Consider the following 22389-nt stretch of genomic DNA (forward strand, 5'->3'; position numbering starts at 1 on the left):
AGATTTGTAAATTACTTCTATTAAAAAATCTTAATCCTTCCAATAGTTATTAGCTTCTGAAGTTGAGTTGTTGTTTTCTGTCTAACTGCTCTCTGATGACTCACGTCCCCGCAGCTGTGCAGTTCCTATGGGGATATTCTCCCATCATGCACAGCTCCCGGGATGTGACATCATCATTGAGCAGTTAGACAGAAAACTTCAGAAGCGAATAACTATTGTAAGGATTAAGATTTTTTAATAGAAGTAATTTACAAATCTGTTTAACTTTCTGGAGCCAGTTGATTATATATATATATATATATATATATATATATGTATATATAAGGTTTTGCCTGGAATACCCCTTTAATAAATCATTTTTTCCCATTTTAGAAACATATCGGTTCTATTAATAAAATAGAAAGCAGTTTAGATTCTTTTCACTTTTGAGCTATTAAAGGGGTACTCCCCTGAAAAAAATTTTTTTTTAATCAACTGGTGCCAGAAAGTTAAACAGATTTATAAATGATTTCTGTTTAAAAATCTTAATCCTTCCAGTACTTATCAGCTGCTTTTTGAATTTCTTTTCTGTCTGGCCACAGTGCTCTCTGCTGACATCTCTGTCCGTGTCATGAACTGTCCCAGAGCAGGAGAGGTTTGCTATGGGGATTTGCTCCTAATCTGGACAGTTCCTGACGTGGACAGAGGTGGCAGCAGAGAGGACTGTGGCCAGACAGAAAAGAAATTCAAAAAGCAGCTGATAAGTACTGGAAGGATTAAGATTTTTAAATACAAGTAATTTACAAATCTGTTTAACTTTCTGGCACCGGTTGATTTAAAAAATAAATAAATGAATACATTTTTCCAGCGGAGTACCCCTTTAAGCATATACTTATTCGAGTGCTAGCAAAGTCTATGGGAATAATAATTAACACCCTTAAATTTATGTCTGTGGGTTATGCCATGACAGAGTGTAGAAAGGTCCAAGGGGGTTGAATACTTATGCAAGGCACTGATGTGTAGTACCCATTTGGGTGCGGGACACTTGTTTCGCAGCTTAAAGAGACAAGGAAGCAATATGTAAATATATAGATGGAGAATTGTTGTCTTTCGGTGACATCACAGGTGGTAGTACCAGTTTTGCCAGTTGCTGGGACAGTGTTTCCCAACCAGGGTGCCTCCAGCTGTTGCAAAACTACAACTCCCAGCATGCCCGGACAGCCGTTGGCTGTCCGGGCATGCTGGGAGTTGTAGTTTTGCAACAGCTGGAGGCACCCTGGTTGGGAAACACTATGCTGGGAAGTATACGGGACACAACATGTGTCCACTAATACAGATTACACACCGGTTGCAATGAATAACCAATAAGAGAGCAATTACAAGACTGCTGGAAGCTTTCCAGTGCTCGTCGTAGCGGAGACATGCGCAACGAAAGAGTAAACGAAACATGACGAAAAGCGAATAATATACAACTTGAACACACTCCTCCAAAACAGAGCCACTCTCATGCACAGGCTGTTTTCACTTAAAGGGGTACTCTGGTGAAAAACTTTTTTTTTTTTTAAATCAACTGGTGCCAGAAAGTTAAACAGATTTGTAAATGACTTCTATTAAAAAATCTTAATCCTTCCAGTACTTATTAGCTGCTGAATACTACAGAGGAAATTATTTTCTTTTTGGAACACACAGAGCTCTCTGCTGACATCACGAGCACAGTGCTCTCTGCTGACACCTCTGTCCATTTTAAGAACTGTCCAGAGCAGGAGTAAATCCCCATAGAAAACATATGCTGCTCTGGACATGTTCCTAAAATGGACAGAGATGTCAGCAGAGAGCACTGTGCTCGTGATGTCAGCAGAGAGCTCTGTGTTCCAAAAAGAAAAGAATTTACTCTGTAGTATTCAGCAGCTAATAAGTACAGGAAGGATTAAGATTTTTTCAATAGAAGTAATTTACAAATCTGTTTAACTTTCCGGCACCAGTTGATTTAAAAAAAATAAATAAAAAGTTTTCCACCGGAAAAACTCCGGCGCTTAGACATCTTATGCCCTTATCCAAAGGATAGGGGATAAGATGCCTGATCGTGGGGGTCCTGCCGCTTGGGACCCCCGTGATCTTGCACGCAGCACCCCAGTTAAAATCAGTCCTCGGGGCATGTTCGCTCCGGGTCTGATTACCAGCGACCATGGGGCCGGCGGCGTGTGACGTCACGCCCCCTTTTGACGTCATGCTCCGCCCCTCAATGCAAGCCAATGGGAGGGGGCGTGACAGCTGTCACGCCCCCTCCCATAGGCTTGCATTGAGGGGCGGAGCGTGGCGTCACACGGGGGCGGAGGCGTGATGTCACACGCTGCCTGCCCCGTGGTCACCAGTGATCAGACCCGGATCGAACATGCCCCGAGGACTGATTTTAACTGGGGTGCTGCGTGCAAGATCACGGGGCTCCCAAGCGGCAGGACCCCCACGATCAGGCATCTTATCCCCTATCCTTTGGATAAGGGCATAAGATGTCTAAGCGCCGGAGTACCCCTTTAAATGCAGATAAGCTGCACTACTGGAGATGGCCTATGGATAAGGGGTGGCACTGTTTCTAGAAGATAGGAGTTGTAGTTTTGTCACAGGCTGGGGAACACTGATATAGAACAACCTATATAGTATATACGAAAGCCACCAATGGCACCACTGCCCCAGGTGCCGCTATGTGGAGGAACAATATATGCACCCCTTTTGGCAGTGCCCCCTTTGCACATGGGTCTGTAGAACGACTCGTTACCCAGGAGCAGGCTATGGTACCATTCAGTGCTTTATGGGGCTTAGTTACATGTTTGAATTTTGGTGTTCACCTCAAGGAGAAATGCTGTATCAGCGGTGCTTCCCTGTGTGTAAGTAGAGGGTTCGGGGGCTTTCATGGTAGTTTTTATCGTGGAGCATTGCTACCTCGGAGTCCGGTTTGGGAAGGAAAAATTGGTGAAAGTCAATGCAAAGATTGAACTCTGGAGCCTCAGACAGTTCTCTATTGAGGGTAAGACTCTGTCCTGCCAAATAAAATTTTGCCTGTGCTCCAATACACCGCGCAGGTATGCCCCCTCTAACCACCGTGGGCAGGACCATCATCAGGACTGTGTTTTGTTACATCTGTGTGTGATGTCCCAGTATAGGACATGGTCCTGAACTACACTTAGGCCCTGTCAGGTTGAGTCCTTGGTGACCTGGGTCTCCCCTGCTGTTATTATAATGTCATTTAATGTAATAGGATTATAGTCAGCATGTCAATGTATACACAGTATAAAGGACCTGTGAGATGTCATCTAAAGGACCTGTATGATGTCACATGTTATGTCTATGTTGTCACATGATGTTACCCAGAAGGCACCAGTTTAACACATGACCCGCAGCTTGACCAATGGGCTTTGGCTCAGCCCCCTCTATATAAGGGGGTGGCCATTACAATTTTCTCTCTTCCACCATCACTCTTGCTCAGGAACAGTGCTCAGTGCTAGTGACCGGCACCTGGAAGGCCTCAAATCTACAGTCACTTCCAGTAAGTCAAGTCTATGTCTGCTGTTACTACCTACAGTTCAGTCAAGCCTAAAGTCAAGAATCTAAAGTCTATTACAAGTATAATTGGTCCCAGCAAGCTGCGAGGTCCTTCTGTGTTCCTGGCCACCTCTCTGGGATCCTGGCCTAGCTGTGAAGATAATAACACCTATCTGACCTCAGTAAAGCCTCCAATAAACCCTAACTTGGTTGTGGACTCTCCTTTCACTGTCTAGCCAATGGAATAGCGGAGATACCGTTTGGGTGGTTCCAAAACCCAAAAACCACTCTGGCATCACGAACATTAGGGGTTAACAACACCTTGCCCCTGGGGGTTAATCTTGCCCCATCCACCTACACCGCTACACCCAGTGGTCCCCCCATACACCGTGGGTCACCACATGGGGCTCCAAAATGGAGAGAGAGTGAAGTGGACTGATATGCACTGGGAGCCTTATAAGGGGAAGGGAGTCCCCAATATCCCCACCTGGCTTTGGACAGCCTCTGCATGTGACAGTGTGCGGAGGACTCTGATAAAGACGAATGGCTCTGTGGACAGGTCCATGTCTTGCCTTTTTCTCCTTCCACTTTGAAGGGGGCTTGGATGGGACAATAGGCACACTCCCGGCTGGAGGGACTCAAGCCCGACTTGTTAAAGTCAAAGACTAAGGACACATTGGAGCGTGTTCCAGGGCTCCCTGCTGCCACGACTATATGGACTAATGTGGCTTCTGCACGGCTGACCAACAGGCACAAGGACTTGTCATGGATGGCTATTCAGGTTGGTTTGCCCACCTGTGCAAGGCAAAGTACTGCCTCAGGTGCCCCTTCCCCGAGGAAACATCTTTGCACACCTTTAGGCAGGGCCTCTTTGTACAGGTTCTGTTGAATACGTGACGTCACTGTAATGCCCCAGTACAGGACATGGTCCTGCACTACACTTAGGCCCTGTCAGGTTGAGTCCTTCAGTGACCTGGGGGCTCCCCTGCAGTGTCTCCCCTGCTGTTTATAGACAGTCATTTGTTGTCATAGGATTAATGTCAGTACATTAATGTATAGATAAATTAATAAAAAGTATCAGTTATAGGTATCGGTGAGTATCTAAAGAAAAAGTATCAGTTAGTATCTAAATAAAAAGTATCAGTTATAGGTATTGGTGAGTGTATCTAAATAAAAAGTATCAGTTATAGGTATCGGTGAGTATCTAAATAAAAAGTATCAGTTAGTATCTAAATAAAAAGTATCAGTTATAGGTATCGGTGAGTATCTAAATAAAAAGTATCAGTTATAGGTATTGGTGAGTGTATCTAAATAAAAAGTATCGGTGAGTATCTAAATAAAAAGTATCCGTTATAGGTATCGGTGAGTATCTAAATAAAAAGTATCTGTTATAGGTATCGGTGAGTGTATCCAAATTAAAGTATCAGTTATAGGTATCGGGGAGTGTATCTAAATAAAAAGTATCAGTACTCGAATAAAAAACAAAAAGAACAAAAATGCAAAACCTTTACCTCGCAGTACACATCAGCTGCCTATAGGCGGTGTCACGGTCATTGCTATAAAAGATCCCCCTAACAAAAATAATGACAAAAACATGAGTAAATGTAATAAATACGCATTTCTTTATTCCAGCAGTTAAATTCTGCAGCTTACCAGAAAGCATCGAAGAATTCCTGTGTAAAATTACACAATATATTTATAACATATATATATTTCTATATGTAGGGGGTGTTCATGAGGGGTGGTGGGAGATGATGTAGTTATCTAGATCATGTGGTCTCCATGCCGTTGGCTGTCCGGGCATGCTGGGAGTTGTAGTTTTGCAACATCTGGAGGTCCGCAGTTTGGAGGCCACTGATCTAGATCCTGTAGGGTTAGCAGAGGCGAATGCGCGTAAACAAAGGAAAAACGATTGGACGGGAGGTGGAGGCGGACGTCAATGCAGCTGACGGGGGAGGGGGTGATTAACAAATATGGAGGCCTCGCGGTAACATAAAAGGGGAGGGGAGTGTAGATTGCATTTGACTCCTAGAAGGTTCCTCCTGGTGCTTCAGGTTCTAGGTTCCTCCCATACAGCATGATGTAGCAGAGCTTGTTGTGCCGCACGCGGTTTTGTCTTGGAGCCAGATTGGCATTTTGCAGCCACTTGCATCTAGTGCTGATGTCTAAGATCAGCCACCGGGGGGCCCAGAGCATGAATTGCCACCGTCTCGCCCGGCGCCAAGTTCTTACCAGACGGGCATTGTCCCTGGGGGGAGCTGGGGGTCAACTGATTGTACCTCACCGAAGGCTTTCTGGAGAAGGGAAATAGGGTTAAAAAAAAAATTCTGCAACTTTCTAATAGACTTTGTGCATAGTCTAATGTCAGTGTATAAAAACATAAAAGCAAAAATTCTGGGTGCCTGCAGCCACCTCTAGGGGGAGCTCTTGTTTACATCCAAAGGTTGAAAATGAATACAAAATGTATAGATTGCTACAGTTGTATCCAGTCTAGATTAGTGTTTCCCAAGCAGGGTGCCTCCGGCTGTTGCAAAACTACAACTCCCAGCATGCCCGGACAGCCTTCGGCTGTCCGGGCATGCTGGGAGTTGTAGTTTTGCAACAGCCGGAGGCACCCTGCTTGGGAAACACTGTTCTAGACAATCCCTTGTGAATAAAAAAAACATCAGCACCGTAAAACTCTCTCTCGTCCTGGTAGTTCGCAACAATGTATCAGTGCAGGTAAAGTGTATATAGGCTGTTTTTTTTTTTAAATAAGGGGTACTCACCTGCCCTATCCCCTGTTGCTACCGTTTCAGCGCAGTTTGGTCCCTACTAATCAGGACTTCCTGGTTCACATTGCCGAATCAGCCAATCACTGACCACAGTAGTGACCCACCTCTGTCACTGATAGGTGGAGCAAGCATTTTCTTTTTATGGGAACCAGGCACCATTGGAATGGCAGGGACGGGTGGAATTGGGCAGATGAGTATCTGAGGGTTTGTTACAATTGCATGCAGCCTACAATTGCATCCAGCCAGGCTTTAGAGGGCTGGGAATGCTGGGTGGCACGCACTATACGTGCCATCCAGCTTTTCCAGTCTTCTGAACAGCTCCGGAATGGCTGCTTTACCAGACAGATGGTCTCTGCAGGAGACTGGGAAAGATGGGTGGCAGGCAGCGCACACTGATAATCCTGATTCAGCACTGTGGCCCCTTTCACAGTCTTTCCTTGTCCTTCACCAGGAATCACTACAGCCACTTCTTCATTCTCAGGATCCTAAAATTCGAACCCCCGATCCCTTATATCCCATCACTTTAGGCTCTCACCCTCTCGATTATCAATAAGAAAGTTGTCATTCATTGAAAGCAAGCAAAGGTCCTATGGTGACCAGACTACATCTTTGTAATAATAATAATAAAAAATGATTCTGAACAGTGAATCTATTCTACAGCGCTGTCTTACCTCAAATTTACTGATAAAATCAGCAAAAATCCCAAAAAAAGTCTCGCTGCTCGAGCCCTTGGGGTCCTCCCCGAAGTAGGAGCAGACTTTAAAGAAATCCTCCATGGCCCGATGCTGCAGCGTGTCCAGACTCTGCATACAGGGGAACGTGTTCTCAAGGAATGTCTGAGGAGCCGGGTTAAGGAGACTAAGTACGAGAGTATGATCCGAAGGACGAGAGTATGACCCTGAGCACAAGAGTATGACCCCGAGGACGAGAGTATGATCCGAAGGACAAGAGTATGACCCCGAGGACGAGAGTATGATCCGAAGGACAAGAGTATGACCCTGAGGACAAGAGTATGACCCTGAGGACAAGAGTATGACCCCGAGGATGAGAGTATGACCCCGAGGACGAAAGTATGACCCTGAGCACAAGAGTATGACCCTGAGGACAAGAGTATGACCCCGAGGATGAGAGTATGACCCCCGAGGACGAGAGTATGACCCCGAGGACGAGAGTATGATCCGAAGGACAAGAGTATGACCCTGAGGACAAGAGTATGACCCCGAGGACAAGAGTATGACCCCGAGGACAAGAGTATGACCCCGAGGACGAGAGGATGACCCCGAGGACGAGAGTATGACCCCGAGGACAAGAGTATGACCCTGAGGACAAGAGTATGACCCCGAGGACAAGAGTATGACCCCGAGGACGAGAGTATGACCCCGAGGACGAGAGTATGACCCCGAGGACGAGAGTATGACCCTGAGGACAAGAGTATGACCCCGAGGACAAGAGTATGACCCCCGAGGACGAGAGTATGACCCCGAGGACGAGAGTATGACCCCCGAGGACGAGAGTATGACCCCGAGGACGAGAGTATGACCCCGAGGACGAGAGTATGACCCCGAGGACGAGAGTAGGACCCCGAGGACGAGAGTATGACCCCGAGGACGAGAGTATGACCCCGAGGACGAGAGTATGACCCCGAGGACGAGAGTATGACCCCGAGGACGAGAGTATGACCCCGAGGATGAGAGTAGGACCCCGAGGATGAGAGTAGGACCCCGAGGACGAGAGTAGGACCCCGAGGACGAGAGTAGGACCCCGAGGACGAGAGTATGACCCCGAGGACGAGAGTATGACCCCGAGGACGAGAGTATGACCCCGAGGACGAGAGTATGACCCCGAGGACGAGAGTATGACCCCGAGGACGAGAGTATGACCCCGAGGACGAGAGTATGACCCCGAGGACGAGAGTAGGACCCCGAGGACGAGAGTAGGACCCCGAGGACGAGAGTAGGACCCCGAGGATGATAGTAGGACCCCGAGGATGAGAGTATGACCCCGAAGATGAGAGTAGGACCCCGAGGAGGAGAGTATGACCCAGAGGATGAGAGTATGACCCCGAGGATGAGAGTATGACCCCGAGGATGAGAGTAGGACCCTGAGGAGGGGAGTAGGACATCGAGGATGAGAGTATGACCCCGAGGATGAGAGTATGACCCCGAGGATGAGAGTAGGACCCCGAGGATGAGAGTATGACCCCGAGGATGAGAGTATGACCCTGAGGACAAGAGTAGGACCCCGAGGATGAGAGTATGACCCCGAGGACAAGAGTATGACCCCGAGGATGAGAGTATGACCCCGAAGATGAGAGTATGACCCCGAGGATGAGAGGATGACCCCGAGGATGAGAGTATGACCCCGAGGATGAGAGTATGACCCCGAGGACGAGAGTAGGACCCCGAGGACGAGAGTAGGACCCCGAGGAAAACTAATTTTTTTAAATCAACTGTTGCAGAAAGTTAAACAGATTTTTAAATTACTTCTATTTCTTTTCTTTTTGAATTTCCTTCCTGTCTGACCACAGTGCTCTCTGCTGACACCTCTGTCCATATCAGGAACTGTTGAAGCAAATTCCCATAGCAAACCTATCCTGCTCTGGACAGTTCCTGACATGGACAGAGGTGTCAGCAGAGAGCACTGTGGTCAGACTGAAAAGAACTACACAACTTCCTGTAGAGCATACAGCAGCTGATAAGTACTGGAAGGATTAAGATTTTTATATATAGAAGTAATTTACAAATCTGTTAAAATTTTCTGGCATCAGTTGATTTAAAAAAAAAAAATAAATAGTTTTCCACCAGAGTACCCCTTTAAGAAGAGTGGGATCTTACCACAAGAAGCTAAGCCTCTGTTTAAGTAGGATGGAAATCTTAAAGAATGTGTACCAGCCCTTTAATGCAGATCGAAAATTAAAATTCCATTAAAATTACAGGTCCAAAGCCTGAGGCTGCACTACTGAGATATCTAAGCCTGAGGCTGCACTACTGAGATATCTAAGCCTGAGGCTGCACTACTGATATATTCTAATAACAACATGTTATTGGTCATTTTCATACCGGAGTATTATGGATGTGTATTTGAATTATTATTATGGCTCCAAACCCCGACATGCTGACCGTGAGTCTAATAGTCCAAACAGGATTAGATTTTCGGGTCATCAGGAATACGGTCGGCTCAGATTTACGCCCGTAATACGGTCGCAAAAATACAAATGTAACACACTCGCGTGAAACCGTCCATCTTCTGATTTGTTTCAAGTGCATTCGGTAACATGGATTAATTGTTCTCTCTATGACAAAACTGCCTCTGAAAAAGTAGAAGACACGTTGCCATCAGAATCTCTCAGTAGTGCAGCCTCAGGCTTCGGGCCTGTAAATTCAACTCATTATAACTCAGCATAGGAACAAGATACTGACAAACAGTTTTCACATTATTAATCTATGCAAAGGGCACTTTTATACAGACATCAATATAACCGCATTACAGTCTTCATCCCATTGCTGCCTTCTATGTCACCCCGACACAGTCCCTTCCCTTGGTGCTTGTATATAGAGGTGGATACACTCATAGTGAGCGGGAACTTGTCCTCTGGAGTGCTGCTCATCCGGCTGCAGGCGTTTTTAATCTCCTGGATAGTCACGTGTAGGTCACTCAAGTCAGCGGTAAGTGACCTCTGGTTTACTGGAGAAGAAGCACATGATACAGGCCATTGGTCAGACACTTAACAGGGCGATTGGTGACACAGTAACCCCATTACTAGTTCGTGCTATTTGCAGTAATGATTTGTCCTGTTATGCAAAGTATTATCGGCCATGCAATGCTCCACTGGGAAAAGAATATGCAAAGTAGCTATCCTCCAGAAGGAAGAGCTCTATGGTGCCACCTAGTGGAGGGAGTGTTTCTGCAAGTCGAAGTATTTGTCCCTTTAAAGGTGTATTCCAGTTAAATACTGGCCCCAGAAAGTTAAACAGATTTGTAAATTACTTCTATTAAAAAAAAAAATCTTAATCCTTCCAGTACTTATCAGCTGCTGAAGTTGTGTTGTCCTTTTCTGTCTGACCACAGTGCTCTCTGCTGACACCTCTGTCCATATCAGGAACTGTCCAGAGCAGGAACAAATCCGCATAGCAAACCTCTCCTGCTCTGGACAGTTCCTGAGACAGACAGAGGTGTCAGCAGAGAGCACTGCGGTCAGACAGAAAAGAACAGCTCAACTTCAGCAGCTGATAAGTACTGGAAAGATTAAGATTTTTTAATAGAAGTAATTAACAAATCTGTTTAACTTTCTGGAGCCAGTTGATATGAAAAAAAAAATGTTTTTTGCTGGAATACCCCTTTAAGGAAACATGACTGTGGATTATGTTATGTATTAATACACTTCCCTCTATCACCCGGTGAACCAATATTTTATAAACTTTATATTGCTTCTGTTATCTTTCCGAACATATTATTGTTATCTTCCCAATTTTCCTGACATCACGAAATGCCAAAGATAAGAGGCTGTGTCATAAAATCAGCAGGGATCATGGGGCCTCATGTCAAAACTCACTCCTCCCCTCATCTAGTATTACCCAACCAGGGTGACTCCAGCTGTTGCGAAATTACAACTCCCAGCATGCCCGGACAGCCGTTGGCTGTCCGGCCATGCTGGGAGTTGTAGTTTTGCAACAGCTGGAGGAACCCTGGTTGGGAAATGCTCCCCTATGCAGCCCAACAAAAATGACATGTTAAAATTCTGTCTGCTTACTGTCACCTCTAGGGGGAGCTCATTGCCTATGGATTTATACAGTTACTAATTAACTGTAAAAAGGTCCATGCCTTTAGCTCCCCCTGGTGGTGGGTGCAGGTAAACACTGACAATATAAAACTGTATAAAGTGAAAAAACATAAACCAGCTTTTACTCACCTTCTCTCCGGTAGGCATTTGCATGAACGACTACGAGCACTGGTCAATAGATAAAGCCACGAATATAGTAAAGAGTAGTTTAGCAGCAAGGCCACAGGTAAAAATCTATCTTCTTCGTTAATTTAGTCCATGTAAACATAGATGTAAAATCTACACAAGGTGCATCAGGCCTGACGAGTTTTGGACGTACGACCTTACTCATAGACCCAATGATTAAGGAGCCTATGATTAAGGTCATAAGATCGAAACACGTCAGGACCGATGTTCCATGTTTTTATGTGGTGTGGATTGTACATATATTTTTCCATGGACTCATTAAATAAATAAGATGGATTTTTACCTGCAGCCGTGCTGCTGAACTACTCTTTACTATATTTGTGACTATATAACACAGGAGGGGGTAGACTACCTTTGGCAGCGAGAGGCACAGTGGGGAGATCCTTGGCAAAGCTTAGAAGCTCGGGAAAATGCTGGCTGAGGGATTTGGCGAGTATGTGCAAAAAGGTGAACTTCCCATCTACCGTCTTGGTGGTGTTGAGCTGCAGAAAGAGGAGAAACGCGTCAGGAAATATATGGCGGCTTGGAACAATTTAGTGTAAGCAAAAGCTCCTAGGCCCCATTAAAAAATCTGCCGTGGCCTAGTATGTATTATTATTTCGGTTATTGTGATAGAACTTATGTTTAAAGAGTACCTGTCATGAACTTGTTAAATTGTATAATCCTCCCAGTTTACTGCCCCCATCATGATAAACCACCCCCTGCCTTTATTTTTATTATTTTTTAGTTTTCTACCTTGTTATTGTTCTGTATTTTCTGCTCTGTCAGATTCACAGACTGGGAAGGGGTGTTCCCCAGCAGGCGTGACACCATCTGAAGCCATACAGGGGAGAACTTCCTCCCTCACTCTGTAACATACAGCCTAGAGCAGTTCAGTGTCAGATCAGTTATGATTGGATAAGGCTGCACCCCCCCACCCCCCCCCCCCCCTCAGCACTCCAGACTTAATTTCCTGATTTTGTGTCCAAAGTCTGTGCAAGAGATGGGGGGGGGGGGGGGGGGGAATGTGCTCTGGATAAGTAGGGAGACACCTAGTGGCAGCTTTTTTAAACACAAATAAAACGTCATTTTTTTTAAACAAAGTACATTAGAAAGATTTGTTATTTACCATAAGGAGTGCAATAGCAAACATTAGTTTTAATGATAGTGCCCATTTAAGTTTATTGTAAAAAAAAAAAAAAAAAAAAAAAGATATTGTTACATGGAAACCATCAACACGTTGCTTTTCACAGAGGTACCATGGTGTGGAGCTATACAAATGTATAAGGAAACAGCTCCCTCTAGTGGCAGCTGTGGGTATTAGAAAAGTATCAGGGACCCAATGCAAAATCTCAAACAATGCCCCCACCTACTATGTGCTATGGCCTGGCAAATATTATCATTACCGTGACTGTGATCCGACTCATGTTATGTAGAACCAGCAGCAAGTTGCTGTTTACAGAGCTACACAAATCAATATGTAAAGGGCTCCCTCTAGTGGCAGCTGCAGGTAATGGAAATGCAAAATTTCAAACAAGGCTCCCATCTACCATGTGCTAAGGCCTGACCACTATTATTATTACAGCGACTGTGATATGACCTATGTTATGTAGAAACCATCAGCAACTTGCTGTTCACAGTTACCATAGTGTGGAGCTATACAAAGGAAATAGCTCCCTCTAGTGGCAGCTGCAGGTAATAGCAGAGCACCAGGGACCCAACGCAAAATCTTATACAGGACCCCGTCTACAATGTGCTATGGCCTGGTAACTATTATTATTATTATTATTATTGTGAATGTGATAGGACTTTTATCATGTAGAAACCATCAACAAGTTGCTGTTCACAGAGTTACCATGGTGTGGCGCTATACATAAAATATATGGAAAGTATATATATATATATATATATATATATATATATATATATCTCAACAAGAAGAAGAGGTTGGCTACAGCACACAAAAGTAAATTTTCAAATAGTTTTATTCCATTCTATAGCAACGTTTCAGCCGCCCATGCGGCTGAAACGTTGCTATGGAATTGAATAAAACTACTTGAAAATTTACTTTTATGTGCTACAGCCAACCTCTTCTTCTTGTGGATAACTGTGGGCCCCTGACCTGGTCTTTTTATTTTATTTATTTTTTTGCTGCTTTGCACCAACTAAGTTTCTTTACTGAGGTGCTGCTCATCCTGGACTTATAATATATATATATATATATATATATATATATATATATATACATATATATATATATATATATATACATATACATATATATATATACATATACATATATATATATATATATACATATACATATATATATATACATATATTTATATTTATATGTATAAATATATGTATATAAATATATATATATATAAATATATATTTATATAAATATATATTTATATATATATATAAAATATATATATATATATATATATATATATATATATATATATGTATTTATATATATATAGAAGGAGCTCACTCTAGTGGCAGCTGGAGGAAACGTAGAAGCTCCAGGGCCCAAATGCAAAATCTCATACAGGGCCCCCGTCTACATAGGGCTAGGGTTATTATAGTGAATGTGATAGGACTTATTATGTAGAAACCATCAGCAAGTTACTGTTAAAGGGGTACTCCGGTGGAAAAGGTTTTATTTTTTTATTTATTTTTTTATCAACTGGTGCCTGAAAGTTAAACAGATTTGTAAATTAGTCCTATCAAAAAATCTTAATCCTTCCAGTTCTTATTAGCTGCTGAATACTACAGAGTAAATTCTTTTCTTTTTGGAACACAGCGCTCTCTGCTGACATCATGACCACAGTGCTCTCTGCTGACATCTCTGTCCATTTTAGGAACTGTCCAGAGCAGCATATGTTTGCTATGGGGATTTTCTCCTGCTCTGGACAGTTCTTAAAATGGACAGAGATGTCAGCAGAGAGCACTGTGCTCGTGATGTCAGCAGAGAGCTCTGTGGTCCAAAAAGAAAAGAATTTCCTCTGTAGTATTCAGCAGCTAATAAGTACTGGTAGGATTAAGATTTTTTAATAGAAGTAATTTACAAATCTGTTTAATGTTCTGGCACCAGTTGATTTAAAAAATAAAAGTTTTCCACCAGAGTACCCCTTTAACAGAGCTATAAAAATCAATATGGAAAGAGCGCACTCTAGTGGCAGCTGCAGGTAATGAAGAAGCTTCAGTGCCCCCATTTACCATGTGCTATGACCTTGCTACTATTATTACTAGTATGGCAACTATTATTATTACAGGGATTAGGATATGACCTGTGTTTTGTAGAAACCATCAGCAAGTTGCTATTCCCAGAGTTACCATAGTGTGGAGCTATACAAATTTATAAAGAAAGAGCTCCCTCTAGTGGCAGCTGTAGGTAATAGAGAAGCACCAAGGACCCAATGCAATATCTCATACAGGCTAAAATGTGCTATGATCTGACAACTATTATTATTATTACAGTTATTATAATAGGATTCATATTATGTAGAAACCACAGCAAGTTGCTGTCCACGGAGCTATACAAATCAATATGGAAAGAGCTCCCTCTAGTGGTAGCTGCAGATAAGTGAGGTTTTGCATTGGGGCCCTGGAGTTTCTCCATTACCTGCAGCCGCCACTAGAGGGATCTCTTCCTATATTGATTCGTATAGCTCCGTAGACAGCAACTTGTTGATGGTTTCTACATAATATGAATCCTATTATAATCACTGTAATAATAATTTGCCATGTATAATACTAGTGTCTTAAAGGGGTACTCCGCTGGAAAATAATTTCTTTAAAATCAACTGGTGCCAGAAAGTTAAAACAGATTTGTAAATGAATTCTATTTAAAAATCTTAATCCTTCCAGTTCTTATCAGCTGCTGTATGCTCCACAGGAAGTTCTTTTTGAATTTATTTCCAGTCTGACCACAGTGCTCTCTGCTGCCACCTCTGTCCATGTCAGGAACTGTCCAGAGCAGGAGCAAATCCCCATAGGAAACCGATCCTGGCCAGTTCCTGACATGGACAGAGGTGTCAGCAGAGAGCACTGTGGTCAGACTGGAAAGAACTACACAATTTCCTCTGGAGCATACAGCAGCTGATGAGTACTGGAAGGATTAAGATTATTAAATAGAAGTAATTTACCAATCTGTATCACTTTCTGGCACCACCACAAAAAATTCTTTAAAAAACCCGGGTACTCCGGTAGAAAACATTTATTTTTATTTTTTAAATGAACTGGTGATAGAAAGTTAAACAGATTTGTAAATGACTTCTATAAAAAAATCTTTACCCTTCCAGTACTTTTTAGCAGCTGCATGCTACAGAGGAAATTCTTTTCTTTTTGAATTTCTTTTTTGTCTTGACCACAGTGCTCTCTGCTGACACCGGGTGCCTGTATCAGGAACTGTCCAGAGCAGGAGAACATCCTCATAGCAAACCTCTCCTGCTCTGGACAGTTCCTGACACGGGCAGAGGTGTCAGCAGAGGGCACCGTGGACAAAACAAAAAAGAAATTCAAAAAGAAAAGAATTTCCTCTGTAGCATACAGCTGCTAATAAGTACTGGAAGGATAAAGATTTTTTAATAGAAGTAATTTACAAATCTGTTTAACTTTCTGGCACCAGTTCATTAAAAAAAGTTTTCCACCAGAATACCCCTATAGGGACCCATGGACACCCTAATTTGGGCACTAGGGCCTGGGTGCGACCACTATCTATGTACCCCCTAAAGCAATGTTTTCAAACCAGTGTGCTTCTAGCTGTTGCAAAACTACAACTCCCAGCATGCCCGGACAGCCAACGGCTGTCCGGGCATGCTGGGAGTTGTAGTTTTGCAACAGCTAGAGGCACCCTGGTTGGGAAACACTGCCCTAAAGCTATGGGGCCCCAGTAGGACCAAAAAAGCTATACAGAGCAAAACATATTTGGAACAAATTATAAAGAAGATGGTTGATGTTCTCTCTGCAAACCACAAAGCCTGTGTTATTTTAGGACTAGAAAAACCGAGCTAATTTCTTCAAAAAAAAAAAAAAAGCAGCGCCACCCCTGTCATCAGGTTGTGGGAGATATTGCAGCTCAGTTCCATTGAAGTGAAGGGAGACAAGTTGTAATACCACACACAACCTGATTGACAGGGGTGGCGCTGTTTTTGGAAGAAATCAGCTCAGTTTTCCCATTTTTGGATAACCCCTTTGAATGTATGCGGCACAATACACACGCGGTACCTCTGTTAGAAAGTTGATCTTGAATCCGGTTGTCCTGTTGGTTTTGGGTTGTCCGTCGTTCAGATAGTTTCCCATCGCGAGAACAAACTGTAATGACAAAGTGTATACCGGATAACGTGTCAATATTCCAGTGTGGCACTTCAGCTGTTGCCAAAACTCCACCTCCCCCATCATATTGGGCATGATGAGAGTTGCAGTTTGGTGAGATCCCAGCTAGGGGGACTCTGACTAGAATAGCGTTCGGACATGTGTCTTAGGGCGCATTCACATCACGATTTTACCATCCTACTTCTTTTTAACTTTGAAATTGTACAAATCTGCACGCCAAGTCGTATCCATGGTCTTCCGTTCATTAAAGGGGTACTCCGGTGGAAAACTTTTATTTTTTAAATCAACTGGTGCCAGAAAGTTAAACAGATTTGTAAATGACTTCGATTAAAAAAAATCTTAATCCTTCCAGTACTTATTAGCTGCTGAATACTACAGAGGAAATTATTTTCTTTTTGGAACACAGAGCTCTCTGCTGACATCATGAGCACAGTGCTCTCTGCTGACATCTCTGACCATTTTAGGAACTGTCCAAAGTAGGAGAAAATTCCCATAGCAAACCTATGCTGCTCTGGACAGTTCCTAAAATGGACAGAGATGTCAGCAGAGAGCACTGTGGTTGTGATGTCAGCAGAAAGCTCTGTGTTCCAAAAAGAAAATAATTTCCTCTGTAGTATTCAGCAGCTAATAAGTACTGGAAGGATTACGAATTTTTTTTATAGAAGTAATTTACAAATCAGCTTTTTCTTTTTTTTTTTTTTTTTTAATCAACTGGTGCCAGAAAGTTAAACAGATTTGTAAATTACTTCTATTAAAAAAAATCTTAATCCTTCCAGTACTTATCAGCTGCTGTTATGCTCCACAGGAAGTTCTTTTCTTTCTGTCTGACCACAGTGCTCTCTGCTGACACCTCTGTCCATTTTAGGAACTGTCCAGAACAGGAGAGGTTTGCTATGGGGATTTTCTCCTGCTCTGGACAGTTCTTGACATGGACAGAGGTGTCAGCAGAGAGCACTGTGGTCAGACAGAAAGGAAATCCAAAAAGAAAAGAACTTCCTCTGTAGTTTACAGCAGCTGATAAGTACTGAAAGGATTAAGATTTTTTAATAGAAAAAAATTACAAATCTGTTTAATTTTCTGGCACAAAAAAAAAAAAAAAAGAAGCTTTCTAGTGGAGTACCCCTTTAATATAACGACATGAAGTGGTCATGACACACTGTGCAGGAGCTACAGCAGGGTGGCAGGTGGAGGCGTTGACTTACACATACAATGTGCTGACTGGCAGGACCCATTAACTTTTCCATGACTCTACCTCCCCCTGAAGACACTCGCCCGGTTAATTGTTACCCGCCTGTCATCTCCTTCCAGTCTGTTCAGCAAGATTCCTCAATGTTCTGAATCATCACAGAGATTTACACTGGAGCGTAGCTGCCACGGCCCGAGAGTAATATCTAACCAGGGATGGGTACTGAGACTGGCACAGGGTGGGCCGCCATATGACGTCTCGACTATGCGCAGTGGTGACTCTGCTACATTTGCTGTCATCCCTTCTATGTAATGTACTTGTAAGACAGCAAATATTAAAGGGGTACTCCGGTGGAAAACTTTTATTTTCTTCCTTAAATCAACTGGTGCCAGAAAGTTAAACAGATTTGTAAATTACTTCTATAAAAAAAAATCTTAATCCTTCCAGTACTTATTAGCTGCTGAATACTACAGAGGAAATTCTTTTCTTTTTGGATATCTTTTCTGTCACGAGCACAGTGCTCTCTGCTGACCTCTCTGTCCATTTTAGGAACTGACCAGAGCAACATTGGTTTGCTATGGGGATTTTCTCCTACTCTGGACAGTTCTTAAAATGGACAGAGATGTCAGCAGAGAGCACTGTGCTCGTGATTCAGCAGAGAGCTCTGTGTTCCAAAAAGAAAAGAATTTCCTCTGTAGTATTCAGCAGCTAATAAGTACTGTAAGGATTAAGATTTTTTAATAGAAGTAATTTACAAATCTGTTTAATGTTCTGGCACCAGTTGATTTAAAAAATAAAAGTTTTCCACCAGAGTACCAGAGCTATAAAAATCGATATGGAAAGAGCGCACTCTAGTGGCCGCTGCAGGTAATGAAGAAGCTTCAGTGCCCCCATTTACCATGTGCTAGGACCTTGCTACTATTATTACTAGTATGGCAACTATTATTATTACAGGGATTAGGATATGACCTGTGTTTTGTAGAAACCATCAGCAAGTTGCTATTCACAGAGTTACCATAGTGTGGAGCTATACAAATTTATAAAGAAAGAGCTCCCTCTAGTGGCAGCTGCCGGTAATAGAGAAGCACCAAGGACCCAATGCAATATCTCATACAGGCTAAAATGTGCTATGATCTGACAACTATTATTATTATTACAGTTATTATAATAGGATTCATATTATGTAGAAACCACAGCAAGTTGCTGTCCACTGAGCTATACAAATCAATATGGAAAGAGCTCCCTCTAGTGGTAGCTGCAGATAAGTGAGATTTTGCATTGGGGCCCTGGAGTTTCTCCATTACCTGCAGCCGCCACTAGAGGGATCTCTTCCTATATTGATTTGCATAGCTCCATAGACAGGAACTTGTTGATGGTTTCTACATAATATGAATCCTATTATAATCACTGTAATAATAATTTGCCATGTATAATACTGGTGTCTTAAAGGGGTACTCTGCTGGAAAAGAATTTCTTTAAAATCAACTGGTGCCAGAAAGTTAAAACAGATTTGTAAATGAATTCTATTTAAAAATCTTAATCCTTCCAGTTCTTATCAGCTGCTGCATGCTCCACAGGAAGTTATTTTTGAATTTATTTCCAGTCTGACCACAGTGCTCTCTGCTGCCACCTCTGTCCATGTCAGGAACTGTCCAGAGCAGGAGCAAATCCCCATAGGAAACCGATCCTGGCCAGTTCCTGACATGGACAGAGGTGTCAGCAGAGAGCACTGTGGTCAGACTGGAAAGAACTACACAATTTCCTCTGGAGCATACAGCAGCTGATGAGTACTGGAAGGATTAAGATTATTAAATAGAAGTAATTTACCAATCTGTATCACTTTCTGGCACCACCACAAAAAATTCTTTAAAAAACCCGGGTACTCCGGTAGAAAACATTTATTTTTATTTTTTAAATGAACTGGTGATAGAAAGTTAAACAGATTTGTAAATGACTTCTATAAAAAAATCTTTACCCTTCCAGTACTTTTTAGCAGCTGCATGCTACAGAGGAAATTCTTTTCTTTTTGAATTTCTTTTTTGTCTTGACCACAGTGCTCTCTGCTGACACCGGGTGCCTGTATCAGGAACTGTCCAGAGCAGGAGAACATCCTCATAGCAAACCTCTCCTGCTCTGGACAGTTCCTGACACGGGCAGAGGTGTCAGCAGAGGGCACCGTGGACAAAACAAAAAAGAAATTCAAAAAGAAAAGAATTTCCTCTGTAGCATACAACTGCTAATAAGTACTGGAAGGATAAAGATTTTTTAATAGAAGTAATTTACAAATCTGTTTAACTTTCTGGCACCAGTTCATTAAAAAAAGTTTTCCACCAGAATACCCCTATAGGGACCCATGGACACCCTAATTTGGGCACTAGGGCCTGGGTGCGACCACTATCTATGTACCCCCTAAAGCAATGTTTTCAAACCAGTGTGCTTCTAGCTGTTGCAAAACTACAACTCCCAGCATGCCCGGACAGCCAACGGCTGTCCGGGCATGCTGGGAGTTGTAGTTTTGCAACAGCTAGAGGCACCCTGGTTGGGAAACACTGCCCTAAAGCTATGGGGCCCCAGTAGGACCAAAAAAGCTATACAGAGCAAAACATATTTGGAACAAATTATAAAGAAGATGGTTGATGTTCTCTCTGCAAACCACAAAGCCTGTGTTATTTTAGGACTAGAAAAACCGAGCTAATTTCTTCAAAAAAAAAAAAAAAGCAGCGCCACCCCTGTCATCAGGTTGTGGGAGATATTGCAGCTCAGTTCCATTGAAGTGAAGGGAGACAAGTTGTAATACCACACACAACCTGATTGACAGGGGTGGCGCTGTTTTTGGAAGAAATCAGCTCAGTTTTCCCATTGGTTTTCTATGGGGATTTTCTCCTGCTCTGGACAGTTCCTAAAATGGACAGATATGTCAGCAGAGAGCACTGTGGTTGTGATGTCAGCAGAGAGCTCTGTGTTCCAAAAAGAAAAGAATTTCCTCTGTAGTATTCAGCAGCTAAGGGTGCGTTCCCACCTGGCGTATACGCAGCGTATTTCACGCTGCGCAAAATTTACGGCAGCAGCGGGAGATACGCTGTGTATTCCTCGCTCACTATACACACAGAGCTTTCTGGCGGCAGCCCTATGCGTGTAGTGAGTTTTGGAGGCGGGGCCGCGTGCCGTCGTGACTGTGACGCGTGGCTCCGCCTCCAAAACTCACTGCACACATAGGGCTGCCGCCGGAAAGCTCTGTGTGCATAGCGAGCAAGGAATACGCAGCGTATATCCCGCTGCTGCTATAAATTTTGCGCAGCGCCAAATACACTGCGTATACGCCGTGTGGGAACGCACCCCATTAAGTACTGGAAGGATTAAAACATTTTAATAGAAGTCATTTACAAATCTGTTCAAAGGGGTTATCCGGGGAAAAAAATTTCTTTTTTTATATATATCAACTGGCTCCAGAAAGTTAAACAGATTTGTAAATTACTTCAATTAAAAAAATCTTATTCCTTTCGGTACTTATGAGCTGCTGAAGTTGAGTTGTTCTTTTCTGTCTAAGTGCTCTCTGATGACACGTGTCTCGGGAACTGTCCAGAGTAGAAGCAAATCCCCATAGCAAACCTCTTCTACTCTGCAGTTCCTGAGACAGACAGAGGTGTCAGCAGAGAGCACTGTTGCCAGACAGAAAAGAACAACTCAATATAAGCAGCTGATAATTATTGGAAGTATTAAGATTTTTTAATAGGAGTAATTTACAAATCTGTTTAACTTTCTAGAGCTAGAGCTAATCGTACTATATATTTATATCAAGTTTTTTCCTGGAATACCTCTTTAAAGGGGTACTCCGGCACTAAGACATCTTATCCCCTATCCAAAGGATAGGGTATAAGATGCCTGATCATGGGGGTCCCCCCGCTGGGGACCCCTGTGATCTTGCACGCAGCACCCTGTTAGAATCAGTCCCCGGATCGTGTTCGCTCTGGGTCTGATTACTGGCGATCACGGGGCCGGAGCATTGTGACGTCACGGCTCCGCCCCCTTGTTACGCCACGCTTCTCCCCCTCAATGCAAGCCTATGGGAGGGGGCATGACAGCTGTGTAAATTACTTCAATTAAAATTTTTTTATCCTTCCAGTACTTATCAGCTGCTGTATGCTTCACAGGAAGTTGTGTTGTTCTTTCCTGTCTGACCACAGTGCTCTCTGCTGACACCTCCATGTCACCTGTCCATGTCAGGAACTGTCCAGATATGTTTGCTATGAGGATTTGCTTCTGTTCCTGACATGGAAAGAGGTGTCAGCAGAGAGCACTGTGGTCAGACAAAAAAAGAAATTCAAAAAGAAAAGAACTTCCTGTGGATCATAATAGCAGCTGATAAGTACTGGAAGGATTTAGATTTTTAAATAGAAGTAATTCACAAATCTGTTTAACTTTCTGGCACCAGTTGATTTAAAAAAAAATGTTTTCCACAGGAGTACCCCTTTAAGGTAAGTTTGGTACTCTATTTAAAAATCTTAATCCTTCCAGTACTTATCAGCTGCTGTTATGATCCACAGGAAGTTCTTTTCTTTTTTAATTTCTTTTCTGTCTGACCACAGTGCTCTCTGCTGACACCTCTGTCAGCAGAGAGCATT

General features: G+C 43.0%; 1 protein-coding gene across 4 annotated transcripts in view; it reads right to left on the bottom strand.

Annotated features, from left to right (window-relative positions):
• Positions 1-5121: 5121 nt before the first annotated feature.
• Positions 5122-22389, bottom strand: part of GRID2IP (Grid2 interacting protein) — a 128241-nt gene continuing 110973 nt past the window's right edge. For all 4 annotated transcript variants that reach the window (XM_056533395.1, XM_056533396.1, XM_056533399.1 and 1 more), the window contains 5 exons: positions 16474-16560; positions 11609-11738; positions 9856-9974; positions 6962-7126; positions 5122-5810 (listed from right to left, as the gene is read on the bottom strand). In XM_056533395.1, coding sequence (XP_056389370.1) covers positions 5745-5810; positions 6962-7126; positions 9856-9974; positions 11609-11738; positions 16474-16560 — 567 coding nt within the window. In that variant the 3' untranslated portion in view covers positions 5122-5744. The remainder of the gene's footprint in view (positions 5811-6961; positions 7127-9855; positions 9975-11608; positions 11739-16473; positions 16561-22389) is intronic.

The sequence above is a fragment of the Hyla sarda genome, chromosome 8 (assembly GCF_029499605.1).
Source record: "Hyla sarda isolate aHylSar1 chromosome 8, aHylSar1.hap1, whole genome shotgun sequence".
Lineage (NCBI taxonomy): Eukaryota > Metazoa > Chordata > Amphibia > Anura > Hylidae > Hyla > Hyla sarda.